We start from the raw sequence: 14,044 nt of genomic DNA, 5'->3' as shown, positions 1-14,044 counted from the left end.
AGACAGCAGGGACCTGAGTAGCTCAAGTGAGCCACTTCCTGCTCAGCTCTACAGCCTGGTGTCAACCCCATTAGTAAATGGTTTTGGCTGAACTTCCTCAATTAGGTCCTTTGTCAGAGTAAAGCACAAAGCATACAGAGCAGGTAGGGTTGCCACATGGGCTTTTGCTTGCTTAAATTCAGACAAAAGAGAAGGAGGGGATCTGCTGCTTTGGTAATGCCAACAGGAAAGCCAGACTTAATCCATCAAATCAGCTCCAATTTGTTTAACCACCACAGCCCCCCACCAGGGCTGTTCACTGGTAGCAACAGTTTTGTCAACAGCAGCACCCACAATTCAGCAATCTGTAGGTCTGAAATATTAAGCACCCAACAGGCTACAGGGGTTATCTCTGCAGACTTGGGGTTGTAGACACTGTTTAGTAACATTTTACTTACTATCTCAAACATTATTTCCTGGGATTAGTAGCCAGCTTGTTACATCAGTTGCACATCTTTGTCTTGCAATGGCTCAGTCACCTTTGACTGGTAAAAAATAAGTTTGTGTGCACAGTCAGAAAACCCCTACACACAAACTGCACCAACTCAGCCATCTCTCATCCTGGATAATGTCTGTGCCCAGTAACACAGCCATCCTTACAGGAAACTGCTCATGATGCATCTACCTGTCATCTTTTCTTCCCTGGCTTTTTACTACTAGCTACTTTTCCAGAAGTATACTGTTTTGCATGGAAGGAAGACAAAGTCTGCACGCCTTGGCTAATTTCTTCCTACTTGTGTCAGATACTTTTTTTTAAACTAGCATAAAACTCTCAAGACACTTTAGGTCTCTAAAATAAAACACAGACATAAAATTGCTGGCATTGAAATAAAGCCTACTGAATTGGTATCAAACCCTCTGTATGTTCACCAGTTCATCCTTACCATTCATGAAATATTCCTGTTTTGCAGGGGCTTTTTTTAACCTGTCCAGTCTACTGGTTTATGTGTTCAAACCCTTATTTGTTTCAGTTAACTAAAGCTATAACAACTGATCTTAACAGAAATACCCTGTCCAAGGCTGCCTTTATAAAAAATGTGGTTTCCTTAGGTAATCTGAACACCCCAGAAAACAAAACTGCAGAACTCACAGAAAGTTCTCTTGCACCTGCTGCTGTTCCCCAATTTGGTGTTTAACTAGGCTGGCAAAATACAGAAAAGTACTTTCATTGACACCACTACAGACAATAAGCCATCTAGCTGAAGTGAATAATTTCCAGGGAAGATAAATCCAGTATGAATGGAGTTCAGATAGAATGGTTATTGCTTTCTTTCGGTATATTAATTGCTTTCTTAATTCACATTTAACACTACACCAGAAAACAAACCCACTTGCAAAGTGAACAATCTCCTCTTGAATAGTCAACTCTTCCATGCATGCATTCTTACTCTTCATTCTTCAGTTTTGAGGCTGTAGCACAAGTTGCAATTCTTAATTATATTTAGGATGCTCTCCCCCATAGCTTTTCTTAGCAGCTCAACAATTTCTAGACCTGACTTATTACAACTCCAAGAACTTATACAATAACGGTTAAGAGACTCCATCAGCAAATGTAATGTTGAACTGACACTGCTTATACACAATTTAATATTTAGCTGACAAAGGTAACTTGATATTAAACAAAGCTCAACTACAACTTTTTAACAGTTAACAACGTTTCTGTTGGAGAGCCCATTTACAGTTGGATTAATGATGCAGACAGTGAAGCACAGCACACAAGGGAGAAAAAGGGCAAAATTGTAACACCTGCATATTTACAGGAAGAAGCAAAATTTTCAAACCTGACAAAAACCAACATGTTAAATGGAGAGTGATAGAGCAAGTCAATTAGCCTATGCAAATCAGGAAAGGCAAAAAACCAGTTCTGCAGTAGTAGAAAGCCCATTCATGTCTCACTTCAACACCACAGTATTCAGGGCATCTTCTTCCCGAAACTCAAGTTTTCTCTGTTGTATTTCTCACCGTGAATTGAAAAAATAAGCAGTGCTAGTCTAAGAGAAATCTAGTGTATGATGATATTAAACTGATGAGAAGCAATAGTTCACTGAAGTGGTTGCACTCACCCTGGAGGGCTTAAGGAGCTGAACTCCCCTGACAACAGGCATGCCACATCCATGTTCACACCACCCAGCCCCAGCTCTCCCTGTGGCCCCAAGGCTGTGATGGTTTCCCCCTCAACACACCAACCACCACATCAAAACATCTGAAGTGACATAAGGGAACCTTCTGGAGTCACCAGGGAAGTACTTCCCATCACCAAGCTGACACACTGCATTCCCTAGAGCACGGCAAGAGGGTTACTACTCATGAGAAAAGCAAGAGCTACTTGATTACTTGATACAACTGTGTGACAGCAGAGGCAGCTCAAACTGTGCAGCCTCAGTAATACTGCCTTTTGGGAGAGAACTCTGCAACAAACCAACCCAAGACTTTGCCAGCTGACAAACTGCTAGTATAACCCTGAAGAAGAAATCCAGGAAGCAAGCCAGCAGTCCACAGCTGTGTAGGTGTCCCAAGCCATTGCCCTTGCTCCCCAGCTCTTTTACTTAGCACAGTAAACCATAGGTATTGGGAATCAAGATCAAACATAAGAGTCTCCCTTCTTACCCTGAACAAAGGCCACTAGGCACATTTTCCCATAGCAGTAAGAAAACTGAACTATCCTCTGATGCCAAAGCTTAAGTTGTATTTAGCAGCACAGCAAAAAGCTGGATGATTCAGTGTCAAGCTGCTGGACAGCACAAGATAAACAGTAAAACACAGCAAAGAGACCATTTAGAAATCTGTATGAATATTCAACAATTGCTGAAGCTCATCTTTTACACATAGCTTTCAGGAAACAGCATCCTATTTTCCCCACAGGGGTTTTGCTGTACCATGGAAACTGGCAACTTGACCAACTTTCTTCTGTTACCACAAATGCACTGTACACCAGTGCACAGGTTTGTTTTTCCCATTAATTCCTCCCCACCCCTCCTACACTGGCATGTCAACTTCTACATCCTCTTTTCTCCCTTAATTCATTAGTAATATACTCTAGCACTTGAGAAACAGTGGAATTTGCAGCAACAGGTATTTTCAGCTGACAGTAACAGAAATCAGGTTAGATTCATTAAAAATTTTGAGTTGTATAAAGACCTTACTCAGAGATCCTTCTAGATACCAGTTATCTCCTGGAAAAGTTATTCAACAACTTCCTAGAAAGTTCCTGAAACACATCAAAAGACTGGTAATTTAACTCTGGGAACTGTTCCTTTAGAAGAGACTTCTTAAGAGGAATGATCAGATGAGGCTGTAAAAGGGAAAGCCAGGCTGAGAATTTATATCTTGTGCCATTTCCAGACTCAAGGAAATGCAGGAAAGCAAAATGATGCCATGTAATCAAAGAAAATTAGTTAAATCCTTAAGTCCTTTTTACCTTCAAATATTTTACCTTCTAATCATTCAGAGTTTGTGTATCCTTTACAGGGGAACCAAATACAAGCTGAACCCAAGACAGAGAAATGATAGCACCAGAGTAGTAAATTACCAACTTGGCTATCTTTTCACTGACCTAAGAAACAAAAGGTTATCCAGACCTGGAATCCTGATCAAATTATTCAGGAAGACTATAAAAGCATGAGTAACTAAAGACAAAAATAATACAGACTACAGAAACAAGAGACAAGCAACAGTTTTTTCTAGGCACGCAAACTATAAAAACCAAATATTTTTGGTCAGAAGAAACCAGTGTCACATTTGAAATGCTGAGTGAAATATTCTGAGAGCTTTATGAAGCATGACTGGGAAAAATATAAACATAGGCCTAGATGCATGGCAGATCACTTGTTACCTAAGTCAGGCCCAGAGTTTACCAGCATTGTTGGTCTATACTACTTTTATAAATAAAATAGATATAGAGCTGAGCATATAAATGCTCACATACAGTAAACAGATACACAAACTCCAGCAAGCACCACAGTTGCCTAGGATCCAATTTTCCTTCCAGCAATAGTGGTGTTCTCATTACAGAGAGAATTTAAAAATCCATCGGCAATTCTCATATGTTGGGAATGTGGCCAAATGAGCTGCTTAACAGGACACCCAGGAGGAAAAGAGAGCCAACAAATTAAAGTTTATTTAGCTTAACTCCAATCCTGAAGAACACCAAAGTAAGTAGAGATTTCAAAAAGAACAAAAGCAGCAACTGCCACAACAGATGTCGAGAACAAACAACTGAATAATTGGAAGCAAATCAAGTGCAATAAAATTATGGCAGTTACTAATAAGTAGGCCAGATAAATGTATACAATAATTAACTCATGCTGACATTGTAAAGCAGCTTCAGGAAATGAAGTGAATGCGGTTTTGCTTACTAGTTTATCCCAGCAGATTTTGCTTATGTGCCACTAATGATACCAACCACCTTTGTCATGCTATTAGTTACTTCAGTGGCTGCTTGAGAATTTGAAGTGTATAACAGAGTGTTTAAAGGCACATGCAAGACAGTTTTCATCATTCACATGCTAAGGTTATACTTGAACATATTTAGACATATTCAACTACTAGAAGAATTACAAATATATTTAACTCACTTGAGCTGTTCTGCATCTGGAAGGACTGACCCTAAGACCAAGACATCATGCAATGTCACCACATCAATACAGCTCAGATTGATCAATTCAACAGTTCAGATATCCAGACTGCAACATGACACCGACAAGGTTATCAACATTATTCTGTTTTGTTTTAGACACCTCATACACAAGGCTGTTAAGAGAATAATTTGCCCTGCCTGCACCCCAGAAGGAGATCCAAAAAAGTGAGAAAAATATTTGTACGGTAAGACAGAAGGGTCCTAATCTCTAAGAAATAACAGAAAATCTACTCACCTGCCATTTTTTTTGATGTAAGTTGCTAAATAGCCATGGTCTTCCCAGTTATGAACTGTTTCTGTCATTCCCTGCTCCTGAAAAATGGGCTGTAGAGCTTTAAGAATGGCATTGCAATCAACTGTAACATTGAGAGAAAAAAAAAAAAATCAGTTAGGATTTCCCAATAAAATCAGTTCTTTTTTGTCTTTCAAAGGCTGAACAGTTTTTGCTGGCAGCCTGGATTACTTCTCCTTTGAGCTCCATCAGAACAATGGCTTTCATGTACCTCGTTCCCCTGACACCCCACATCCCCAAAAATGTTACTCAGCGCATGGGAACCCCAACAATTTTCTTTTGTTCTAGGCTAAAGACTGATTAAAAAGTGTTTATCTACAATGGATGTAACAGTACTAGTATCATGGTTACTATTAGTCATCTACACTATCACAATCCAAGCAAGTCCTTACTCATGTAATTACTTTTTTAAAAAAGAAAAAAACTTAACACACAAATAGCAATCCTAGAAAGAAACCACAGCACTGACAAGACACTTAGTAGTTTCTCTGTCTTATGGTTCAATGCTTTTTCAAAGGCATTGAAAACTAGAGAAAACTAGGGAAAGTAACCTATCTACTCTGCCCTACAGAATCATCCTTTTTCTAACATCCAGGACAGAGCAAGCCCCCAGCTGATATCTTCATGATGCTAAAGATAAGTCCTCTCACTCATAAATGCACACAAAAATTCACATGGAGATAAGTTACTCTGGTAATTATTTTTCAAAAGCAAGCTGAAGAAATACCTTTATGGACATAACTTCAGTTAGAATGTGTTGATTTCAGAAGCCTCAAGTTTTCTGTACACATCAGTGGGCTTTTTGTTTGGTGTGTGTGTTTGTTTTGGGTTGGGGGTGTGTGTGTTTTTATTTTAAAAACAAAACACAACAACAACAATCTTCATTACAGCTATTTCAGATGGTCCATTCAAGCAAGTGTCCCAAAAACAAGTAGTAAGTTTTGTCAATTGATTCTGGAATTGACAAGGCAAGTTAGGAGAGGATGCTAGTAAAGCTTCATCTACCAGAACAAGAACAAAACTAAAGACCATCATACCAGTGTCAGTGAAGAGACCTACAAAATACTGATCTACAGGCTGTACTGGTGAGACAAATATCATCACTTTTGCTTCACAGACACAAAACTAAGCTACTTCAGTCATGCAATATGGCAATAACGTAACCAGGATTTAGAGTCTGAGAGAAATCACCTGGCACAGTCACATTATGGAGCCACAGTTTATAACCAAATGCTTCAGCACTGACACATTGTCCCCTCTGCTCCAACTTTATTAAAGAGTTATTCCTAAGGTAATTATTTTGTTTTGCTCCCTGCCCCTGAACACATATACCTTGCAAACCAGCAAGTATAGCCTGCAGATGTAATGAGCAATATTTTCCAGGATGTTACCTATCTGTACAAGCTTCAAGAAATGAATTAAAAAAAGTATACCTATTAAATCAAATTCAGCTTGTTAGACTAAGCTGAAAACCTGCTTACTTGAAATATGTTTGCCCATCTGTAAAGCCTGGATTCAATCATCCCTTTATGTTTTAACCAGACAGACTGAAATAACAGATTAAAGCATTTACTTTAATTTCCCTTAACACAAAGTCAAGAGCAAGCCAACTCCCCAATATCTTGCTAAAGGTATTTAATAATGGAAAGGCCCTGCGTCTTACTCCCCATACTACATGATCTTGAATGCAATGTCCCAAGATAAATATTAACTTTCCACCTTCCATGTCTTATTAACTTTCCATGTAGCAAATTTTGGGGCAACGGAATCAATAAAAAACAAGTTCTGTTCAACAACAGTGAATGATTTAACTGCTGTCTCCTTAAGTGGCAGCACTGTTGGTGATTTTTACCCTTACTGATGAAAACAGCCCACACAGTCCACTACCACTATGAAGCTTTTTTCCTTCCCTCCCTCCTGTCAAAATCTGTATCATTTGTACCAGTAAGTTTTTATACTTGCCAGCCAGCATCAGTCAGGTACCACCACAGCACAGGCAATAATTAAGACTCACAGTACAGTTATCTGCCAAGTAACCACAGTTACAGTAGTAGTAAATAGACCAACAATCAAGTCAACATTTTTTGGGACATCAAAAGAATAAAAGAAATGGAGCCATAATTAGAGACATAGTTCTTAAACTGGTTCCAGTTTCTACAGCTTTGCACTGGGAAAAGAACTTTGCACTGCTCACTTTAAATCTGCAGCTTCTGGCATGTATGACTTCCTCCTTTTGGGGAAGACAGGGCAGTTGTTCCAAAGTGAGCACATTCACAAAGAATTTTTGTCATTTCAGACATGTGGTCCCTTCTTTTTCCTTGCATTTGCTTCCTTGCCCCACTCTTACCTTCTGTCTCATCTTTTTGGAAACCCATGCTCATCCATTTCCTTCCTTATTCCTTACATCACCACCACAACATTAAAGAATAACTCAGTTTAATAATGCATTCTAGGCCAGCAAATTAGCATGAAACCCAAACTGAACTAGTGTGCAGGTAAACCCCAGACCACTTCACTTCTGCCACTTCACATGGTATTGAGGCAGTAAGATGGAGCACCAACTCTGGAATAACTGAAGTACTCATACCACATTTAGCCTATCTGCTTTCAACAACTTAAAGGATGCCTGCTAGGTGCATCTTCACAGAGACTGCAGAACAAATCAGATATTTTTCCGCTCCACAAACATGCTAATCCCTCACAAGCTGCTCATCATTCAGCAGCACTTCTTTGCTAAGCAGCCAGGCACAGACTTGACTGAAGTCGTTCTATTATGCAATTAAATTAAGAAAATTAAAACAATAATATGCCCTTTCATCAGGTCTTCTTTTGGTTATACCACACATGATTTACCTTGAAGGGCTAATTAATTCTCCAAAATTGGAAACTCCTTTTTAAAATGTTTGAGGCATCAGTGGTTGCTTGAAGGCATCAGAAAATTTCAGCAATCTCAGGATGTCTCACTCAAATCCACTTACCACCACCTCACTCGAACCTCAGATACGCTGTATCAAGCACTGATAAGTGAAAAGGACACCCATGATTAAAACAGTAGGAACACTGACATCAAAATATTAATTCAAGTAGTTGGGTTTGGTTGTGGGTGGGGTTTTTTGTGTTTTGTTTTTGTTTTTTATTTTTTGTTTGTTTGTTCTTTCTTTGTTTGTTGGGTTTTTTGTTTTTGGTTTTTTTGGGGGCTTTTTTTTTGTTTGTTTGTTGTTTGTTTGTTTTTTTACACTCAGGAGCAATAGAAACAAGCTCTGGTTGCCAAGTATGAAATACTGCTGTTAGCATTTGATAACTACTTGCCAGAAGGAATGAAAATACCCAGAGTTGTAACTCTAGAGAACAAAAACACTGTGTATAAGATTTGAGAGACACATATTTCTCAAGGAAGTTAATGCTCAGTTAAAACAGACAGTTTTGGAATCCCAGAACACTTGAAGAGATTATTTGCAGCAGTTGCAGATGCTCTTCTGAAAATTTAGCCACAAAGAAGCCATTATTTGACAGTGACCTTTGAACACGAGCACAACTTGGAGTACAGTTACTGTAAAGCATCCAGTCTGGCCCAATGCAGAACACTCTACTGAGCCAGACTATCTCTAAAAGAATTCTGGTTTAAGACCTCTTCATACCAGAGGATTGACAAAATCTTAGTAAGCTAAGGGAACAGAATAGCATTCATTTGAAAATACTCACCGCATTTCTGAATTCAATTTTTTGTCACCCTGATTTTGAATCATTTCCTCTAGCAAGCAAGAATGTAACATAACCAAAGAAAGCAACAGGACACAAAGCACTTACACAAGCTTCTGCACCCAATCAATTTTTCCCTTAGTAGCTACACTTTCAGAGAAATGTAAAATAAACCCAAACTATTTCATTAAGAATACATTGAAGAGTTAATATACATTAGTAGCCAAAATGCAGAATATACTAATAGTAAACAGCAACCTGAATAACTGGCATATTGTTTCAGTTCAGAGCTGTGTAAATTAATCATTTTAATATATGAAGTCATTGTTTTGTGCAAGTCTGAAATTCTCATAAGTGGGCATTCTACCTGTCAGCTCCAATTATTCAAAAACCTCACAGGAAAAAGAAATGTGCAGAGACAAGGTGGGGAAGATGCCAGGAATAAGGGATGAAGGGAACACACCTGAGAAGAGAGATTCATTTCTAGCTAGGTGAGGTCCCAGAGCAGTTCAAGAGGGTGGGAGGAGACCAGGCCTGCAACCTGACTGCTCTGGCACCCAGTCCACTCACAGTGCCTTCCTCCTTCCACCACCACTGATGGAAATACAGTAACCAGGCTTACAGGACTTCCTGTCATTCATACACTACTTTGAGGCATTTTGCCAATGCCAATATTGTATCTTAGTGTTAATCACAAAAAAAAAATCCAAAATTAGGAGTGTTACAGAAATGCTTCCTGAGCAAAATGTTCATAAATTTAAAGTCCAGAGATGAAGGGAAACTTTAGGCTCCAGTGCCTGTATTTTATATGTCCTAGATTTCCTTTAGATACTAAACCAGAGAAATAATTCAGCAAAGATACAGAAGTCACCACAGTTTATGGAAAGCCTATAGCCTCATCCTACTACCTTCCTCACACAAAGAGTACAGAAGAGTACATAATAATTTGCAGATAAATTGTTATCACTTAGTCACCAATTCCTGCATGGCAACCTTTTCCTTAACACTTGAAAACTTAAGCATTGTATTCCTTTTGTCCTGGTTAAAAGCATGTCCCTGCATGGAAAAACAAGTATGCAGAGCACAGTAGTATTTGTAACACACTATCCACAAAAGCTTCCACAGAAGTAACACCAGGCTCAACTGAGTTCAGAACAACAGTTCCCTGAACTGGTCCCTTTCCTTCAACAACAGCTACAAAGATAAACCCATGCCTCACAAGAGTAAAAGGACCCCCTCCAAGCACACCCCAAAGACCTTGCTTTGTTTATTCCCCAGGACAAAGGAGGTAGCTTTTGGCTGACATGTTAACAGATGTAAATGAAATAAAACTGGCAACAGACACCTCTCAGGTATGAAGTTTGGAAGTCTCCTGTCAATCTCCCCTCCCACCTCTGAAAATTCCTTTGTTTTGTCCTTGACAGGTCTGTGAAGGCAGACAATAGCAGGAAGTAGAAATCTATTCTAAAATTACTTTTTCATCAATTTGCACCTGCGAGAATCAACATCATGTTGACTTACACACAGAAATCAACAAATCACACATGGCATGAGGCTTAAAAAAAAAAAGGTGGCAGCAAGTAGAAATAGCCATCTACTATTCAATCAGCCACAAGAACACAGATCATTAAGTTTCTTTGTGCACTTACTCCATTTCATTGTTCTGTATTACAGAAGGTTAAGAGTAGGAGGCTGATTTTTCTCATAGTTGCCACAGAACTTGCCTCCCACACAGAAGCAAATACTGAATACAGGCAAATCAAGCTATACTGTGCCATAACAGCAAGTGCATGAACTTCCCAGCACACCCATGTAATCACCATAGTCAACATAAACCACCCAGTACATCCAAACATCCTTATCAAAGTCACAGGTAAAGCACCCATGAATCAGAATGAGCTCTCCAAGTACTAAAGATATCCAGCTACTAGTAAGATAATTCCACCCTCATTCTTCCCCTGCACTTCTACCACCTTTGTATCAGTTCAGATTGTCAAGAGGAATATACACAAAACACAGCCACATAAGATAAATTTCTCTACCAAACATTTGCAGCATTTCTGAGAGCATAATAGGTTTTTCCCTTGTACCCAGCTAAATATTCTACATTCCTCTTGCACTAATCACTTCTTTCTTCCAATGTTCTGCACAAGATAAATGCAAACCACCTTTTCCCTCCCAACACACATTTCACAGCTACCAGCCATTTTTCTCCCCAAAGCATCCAACCAACTAGGGACTGAACTCCATATGTTTTTCTGAGCTAAAACAGCTCTGCCACCAAACAGAGCACTCCCAGCCTCTCTCATTCCTGCACCTTCCTTTACACACCACACTCAACAAGGGGAGGGCAGGGGGTTGGTGTGGGTAGCATCTAAAGCCAACTCACAACACGTGTTTGAAGAGATTGTGCTGACATAAAAAGGAGAGGGAAGGGTGAAAAAGTGCTTAAGCCAATGACATGACCATACCACCTGAGGTCTGATTTTTCTATGTAAAGTCAATTCTGTTTACATCACTGGCACAGTTGGGTCAGGTAGCTTCCACAGAACAACAGAGGCTGTAAGGCACCTCTGGAGATTGTTTCATTCAATCCCCTCCTCATGGCAGGCTCAATCACAGCAGGTTGCTTAGGGTCACAAGCAATCATGTTTTTACTGTTTCCACAGATTGAGACTCCACCGCCTCCATGGGTAACCTGTTCCAGTGGTCAGCCACCCTCACAATGAAAAGCATTTTCATATGTTCCAATAAAGTAGAAGAGTTTCTTAGGGACGCAATTTAGAGGAGGAATTGGCACTGTTAGGTTAACAGTTGAATTAGATGATTTTTAAAGGCCTTTTCCAATCAAAATGATTCTATGATTTTAAGTTCCATGTGTTTCAACTTGTGCTCACTGCCTCTTGTCCTGTCACACAGGGGAACACTAAGGAAAGTCCAGCTTCTCCTTTTCTATTCCTCCCATTAGGTTTTTTATATATATATACACACGTATAAATTGACACGGCATTCAGGGGCATGGTTTAGTGGTGGACTTGGTAGCGTTAGGTTAACAGTAGGACTTGATTTTAAGGGTCTTTTCCAAACTAAATTATTCTATGAGTCAATATGGGTAAGAACCCAAGCCTTCTTTACTCCAGGCTGAACAGTCCTAGCTTATCCAGCCCACCTGTATGACAGATGCTCCAGTTTGTTAATCATGCTCATGGCCCCTTGTTGGACCTACTCCAGTAGGACCAACTCTCTCTTGTACTGGGGAGCCCCAGCACTGGACCCAGCACTCCAGATATGCCTAATCAGGACTGAGTTGAGGGGGAGGAACATTAAGCTGAAAGCAAGCCTGTCCATAGCCTGTACTTGTGCATGGGGTCATTCTTCCCAGATGCAAGGCTTGGCATTCCCTTTGGTCAAACTTCATTGGGTCCCTGTAGGCCAGGAGTGCCTACAGTGCATTAATCACTTCTCCTGGTTTTGTGTCATCCACAAGCTTGCTGAGGATGTACTCTACTCCAAAGTCCAGGTCATTAACAAAGATATTAAAGTGCACTGTCCCCACTATCTATCCTTCCTTGGTTACACTTTCATTGACTGGTCTTCAGGTGGAGATCATAATCTTTTGGGCCTGTCCAGTTTTCAATCCACCTCACTGTGAGCCTTTTACCCTGTACTTCACCACTTTGTCCATGAAGATGTTACTGGAAACAGTGTGGAAAGCCCTGCTAAAGTCTAGATAAACAGTAACCTCTACTCTTCCCCTTCACCATCAAGCCAGTCTTTTGACCACCGAATACTATCAGGTGGGTCAGGCATGGTTTCCCCTTTGTAAATTCATATCAGCTACACTTAAACACTTCTTAGTCCTCAACAGCTTTGGAAATAGTTTCCAAGACTATTTACTCCATCACATTCCCAGGTATCAAGATAAAATTGACTGGCCTGGAGTTCCCTGGTTCACCCCTCTTGCTCTTTTGAAGATAGGAGCAATACTGGTTTTCTTTCAGTCCCAAATGCACTGAGAGAATAATTTCAGGACCACACATATGCAAGGAATAAGGAACCTGGTCCTTGGTAAAAAGTACCACACACCTTTCACAGTCTACACCTACCTTCTCTCATAATCCCCACATGCAGGAATCTCCCAAAATTGACTTCCCTCTGCCACTCACTAGAATGAGGTCTGTGGAAGCACAACTTCAGTCAAAGGAACGCAAGGGAGGAAAAACAAAGCTATTTGAACTTTCCTAAGGCCATCATTGAAAATCTGAACTTTCTTGTAGTTTCAAAAACATGACTAAAACTTCAGTAATAAGAGTGACTACAAAAACAAAATACATAGGGGATTTAAGATGGCACTAGCACACAAACATTTTCCAAGATGTTCATACAGTCATGTGTCATTTTTGTGGAACAATAAATAGATTAAATCTTTGTAAAAAGTTTCAACATCAACATAAAGATAACAAAAATGGTATGGCCATTTTTCCCTAGCCCTTCTTATACGACAAAAACTCAAATTCAAGGTATACAACCAGTAAGTTATTATTTAAAACACTAGGCAAGAATTCAGCCAAAAGCAACTGTGTGGACAGTGAACAGGAATCTGTGCTTATCGGATCATAGAATCATTTCTGTTGGTAGAGACCCTCAGATAATCAAGTCCAACCACAACCTAACTCTAGCACTGAACTATGTCCCTAAGAACCTCCTCTAAACACCTTTCAAACACCTCCAGGGATAGTAACTCCACCACTTCCCTAGGCAGCCTGTTCCAACACGAGACAATCCCTTCTGTAAAAAAACATTTCCTAATATGCAATCTGAACCTCCCCTAGCACAACTTGAGGCCATTTCCTCTTGTCCTTTCACTTGTTACTTAAGAGAAGAGACCAACACTCTCCATGCTACAGCCTCCTTTCGGGTAGCTGCAGAGCGCAAAGTCTCCTCTCAGCCTCCTTTTCTCCAGGTTAAACAGTCCCAGTTCCCCCAGCTGCTTCTCAGACTTCTGCAAGCAGTGCAAAGTGCATGTGTATATAAAAAACAAACCCATCATTCCCAGAAATGCAACCTGTTTATTTTATGTTACTTAGAAATCAGCAACATGGAATCACCTTTTTCTACTTCCTCCTTTGAGTGCTGATAAAAACAGATTTTTATTTTTCGGTTATTTCACAAAAACAGGGTAAGATTGCTTAATCATCTTTAAGAGAAAACTCTACATAAAATCTTTTTTTTTTCCAGCAGCCATAGGTCTATCAGCTCCATCCACTTCCATAATGAAAAAAAATACATTAAAGAAGTTACTCCTCCAGCCTTCCTCTACTCAATTTCTTGTATTAGGACAACCAAAAATTTAATTTACTGTACACATAAAACCAGAA

General features: G+C 39.7%; 1 protein-coding gene across 1 annotated transcript in view; it reads right to left on the bottom strand.

Moving 5' to 3' along the window:
* SMS (spermine synthase) overlaps positions 1-14,044 on the bottom strand; it is a 51,606-nt gene that overhangs the window by 28,129 nt on the left and 9,433 nt on the right. The window contains exon 2 of the mRNA XM_080354977.1: positions 4,911-5,031. Coding sequence (XP_080211103.1) covers positions 4,911-5,031 — 121 coding nt within the window. The remainder of the gene's footprint in view (positions 1-4,910; positions 5,032-14,044) is intronic.

This window comes from Nesoenas mayeri (genome assembly GCF_963082525.1).
Source record: "Nesoenas mayeri genome assembly, chromosome: 1".
Classification (NCBI taxonomy): domain Eukaryota; kingdom Metazoa; phylum Chordata; class Aves; order Columbiformes; family Columbidae; genus Nesoenas; species Nesoenas mayeri.
Note: the sequence above shows the minus strand (reverse complement) of the source record. Positions and strands in the feature narration are given on the sequence as shown.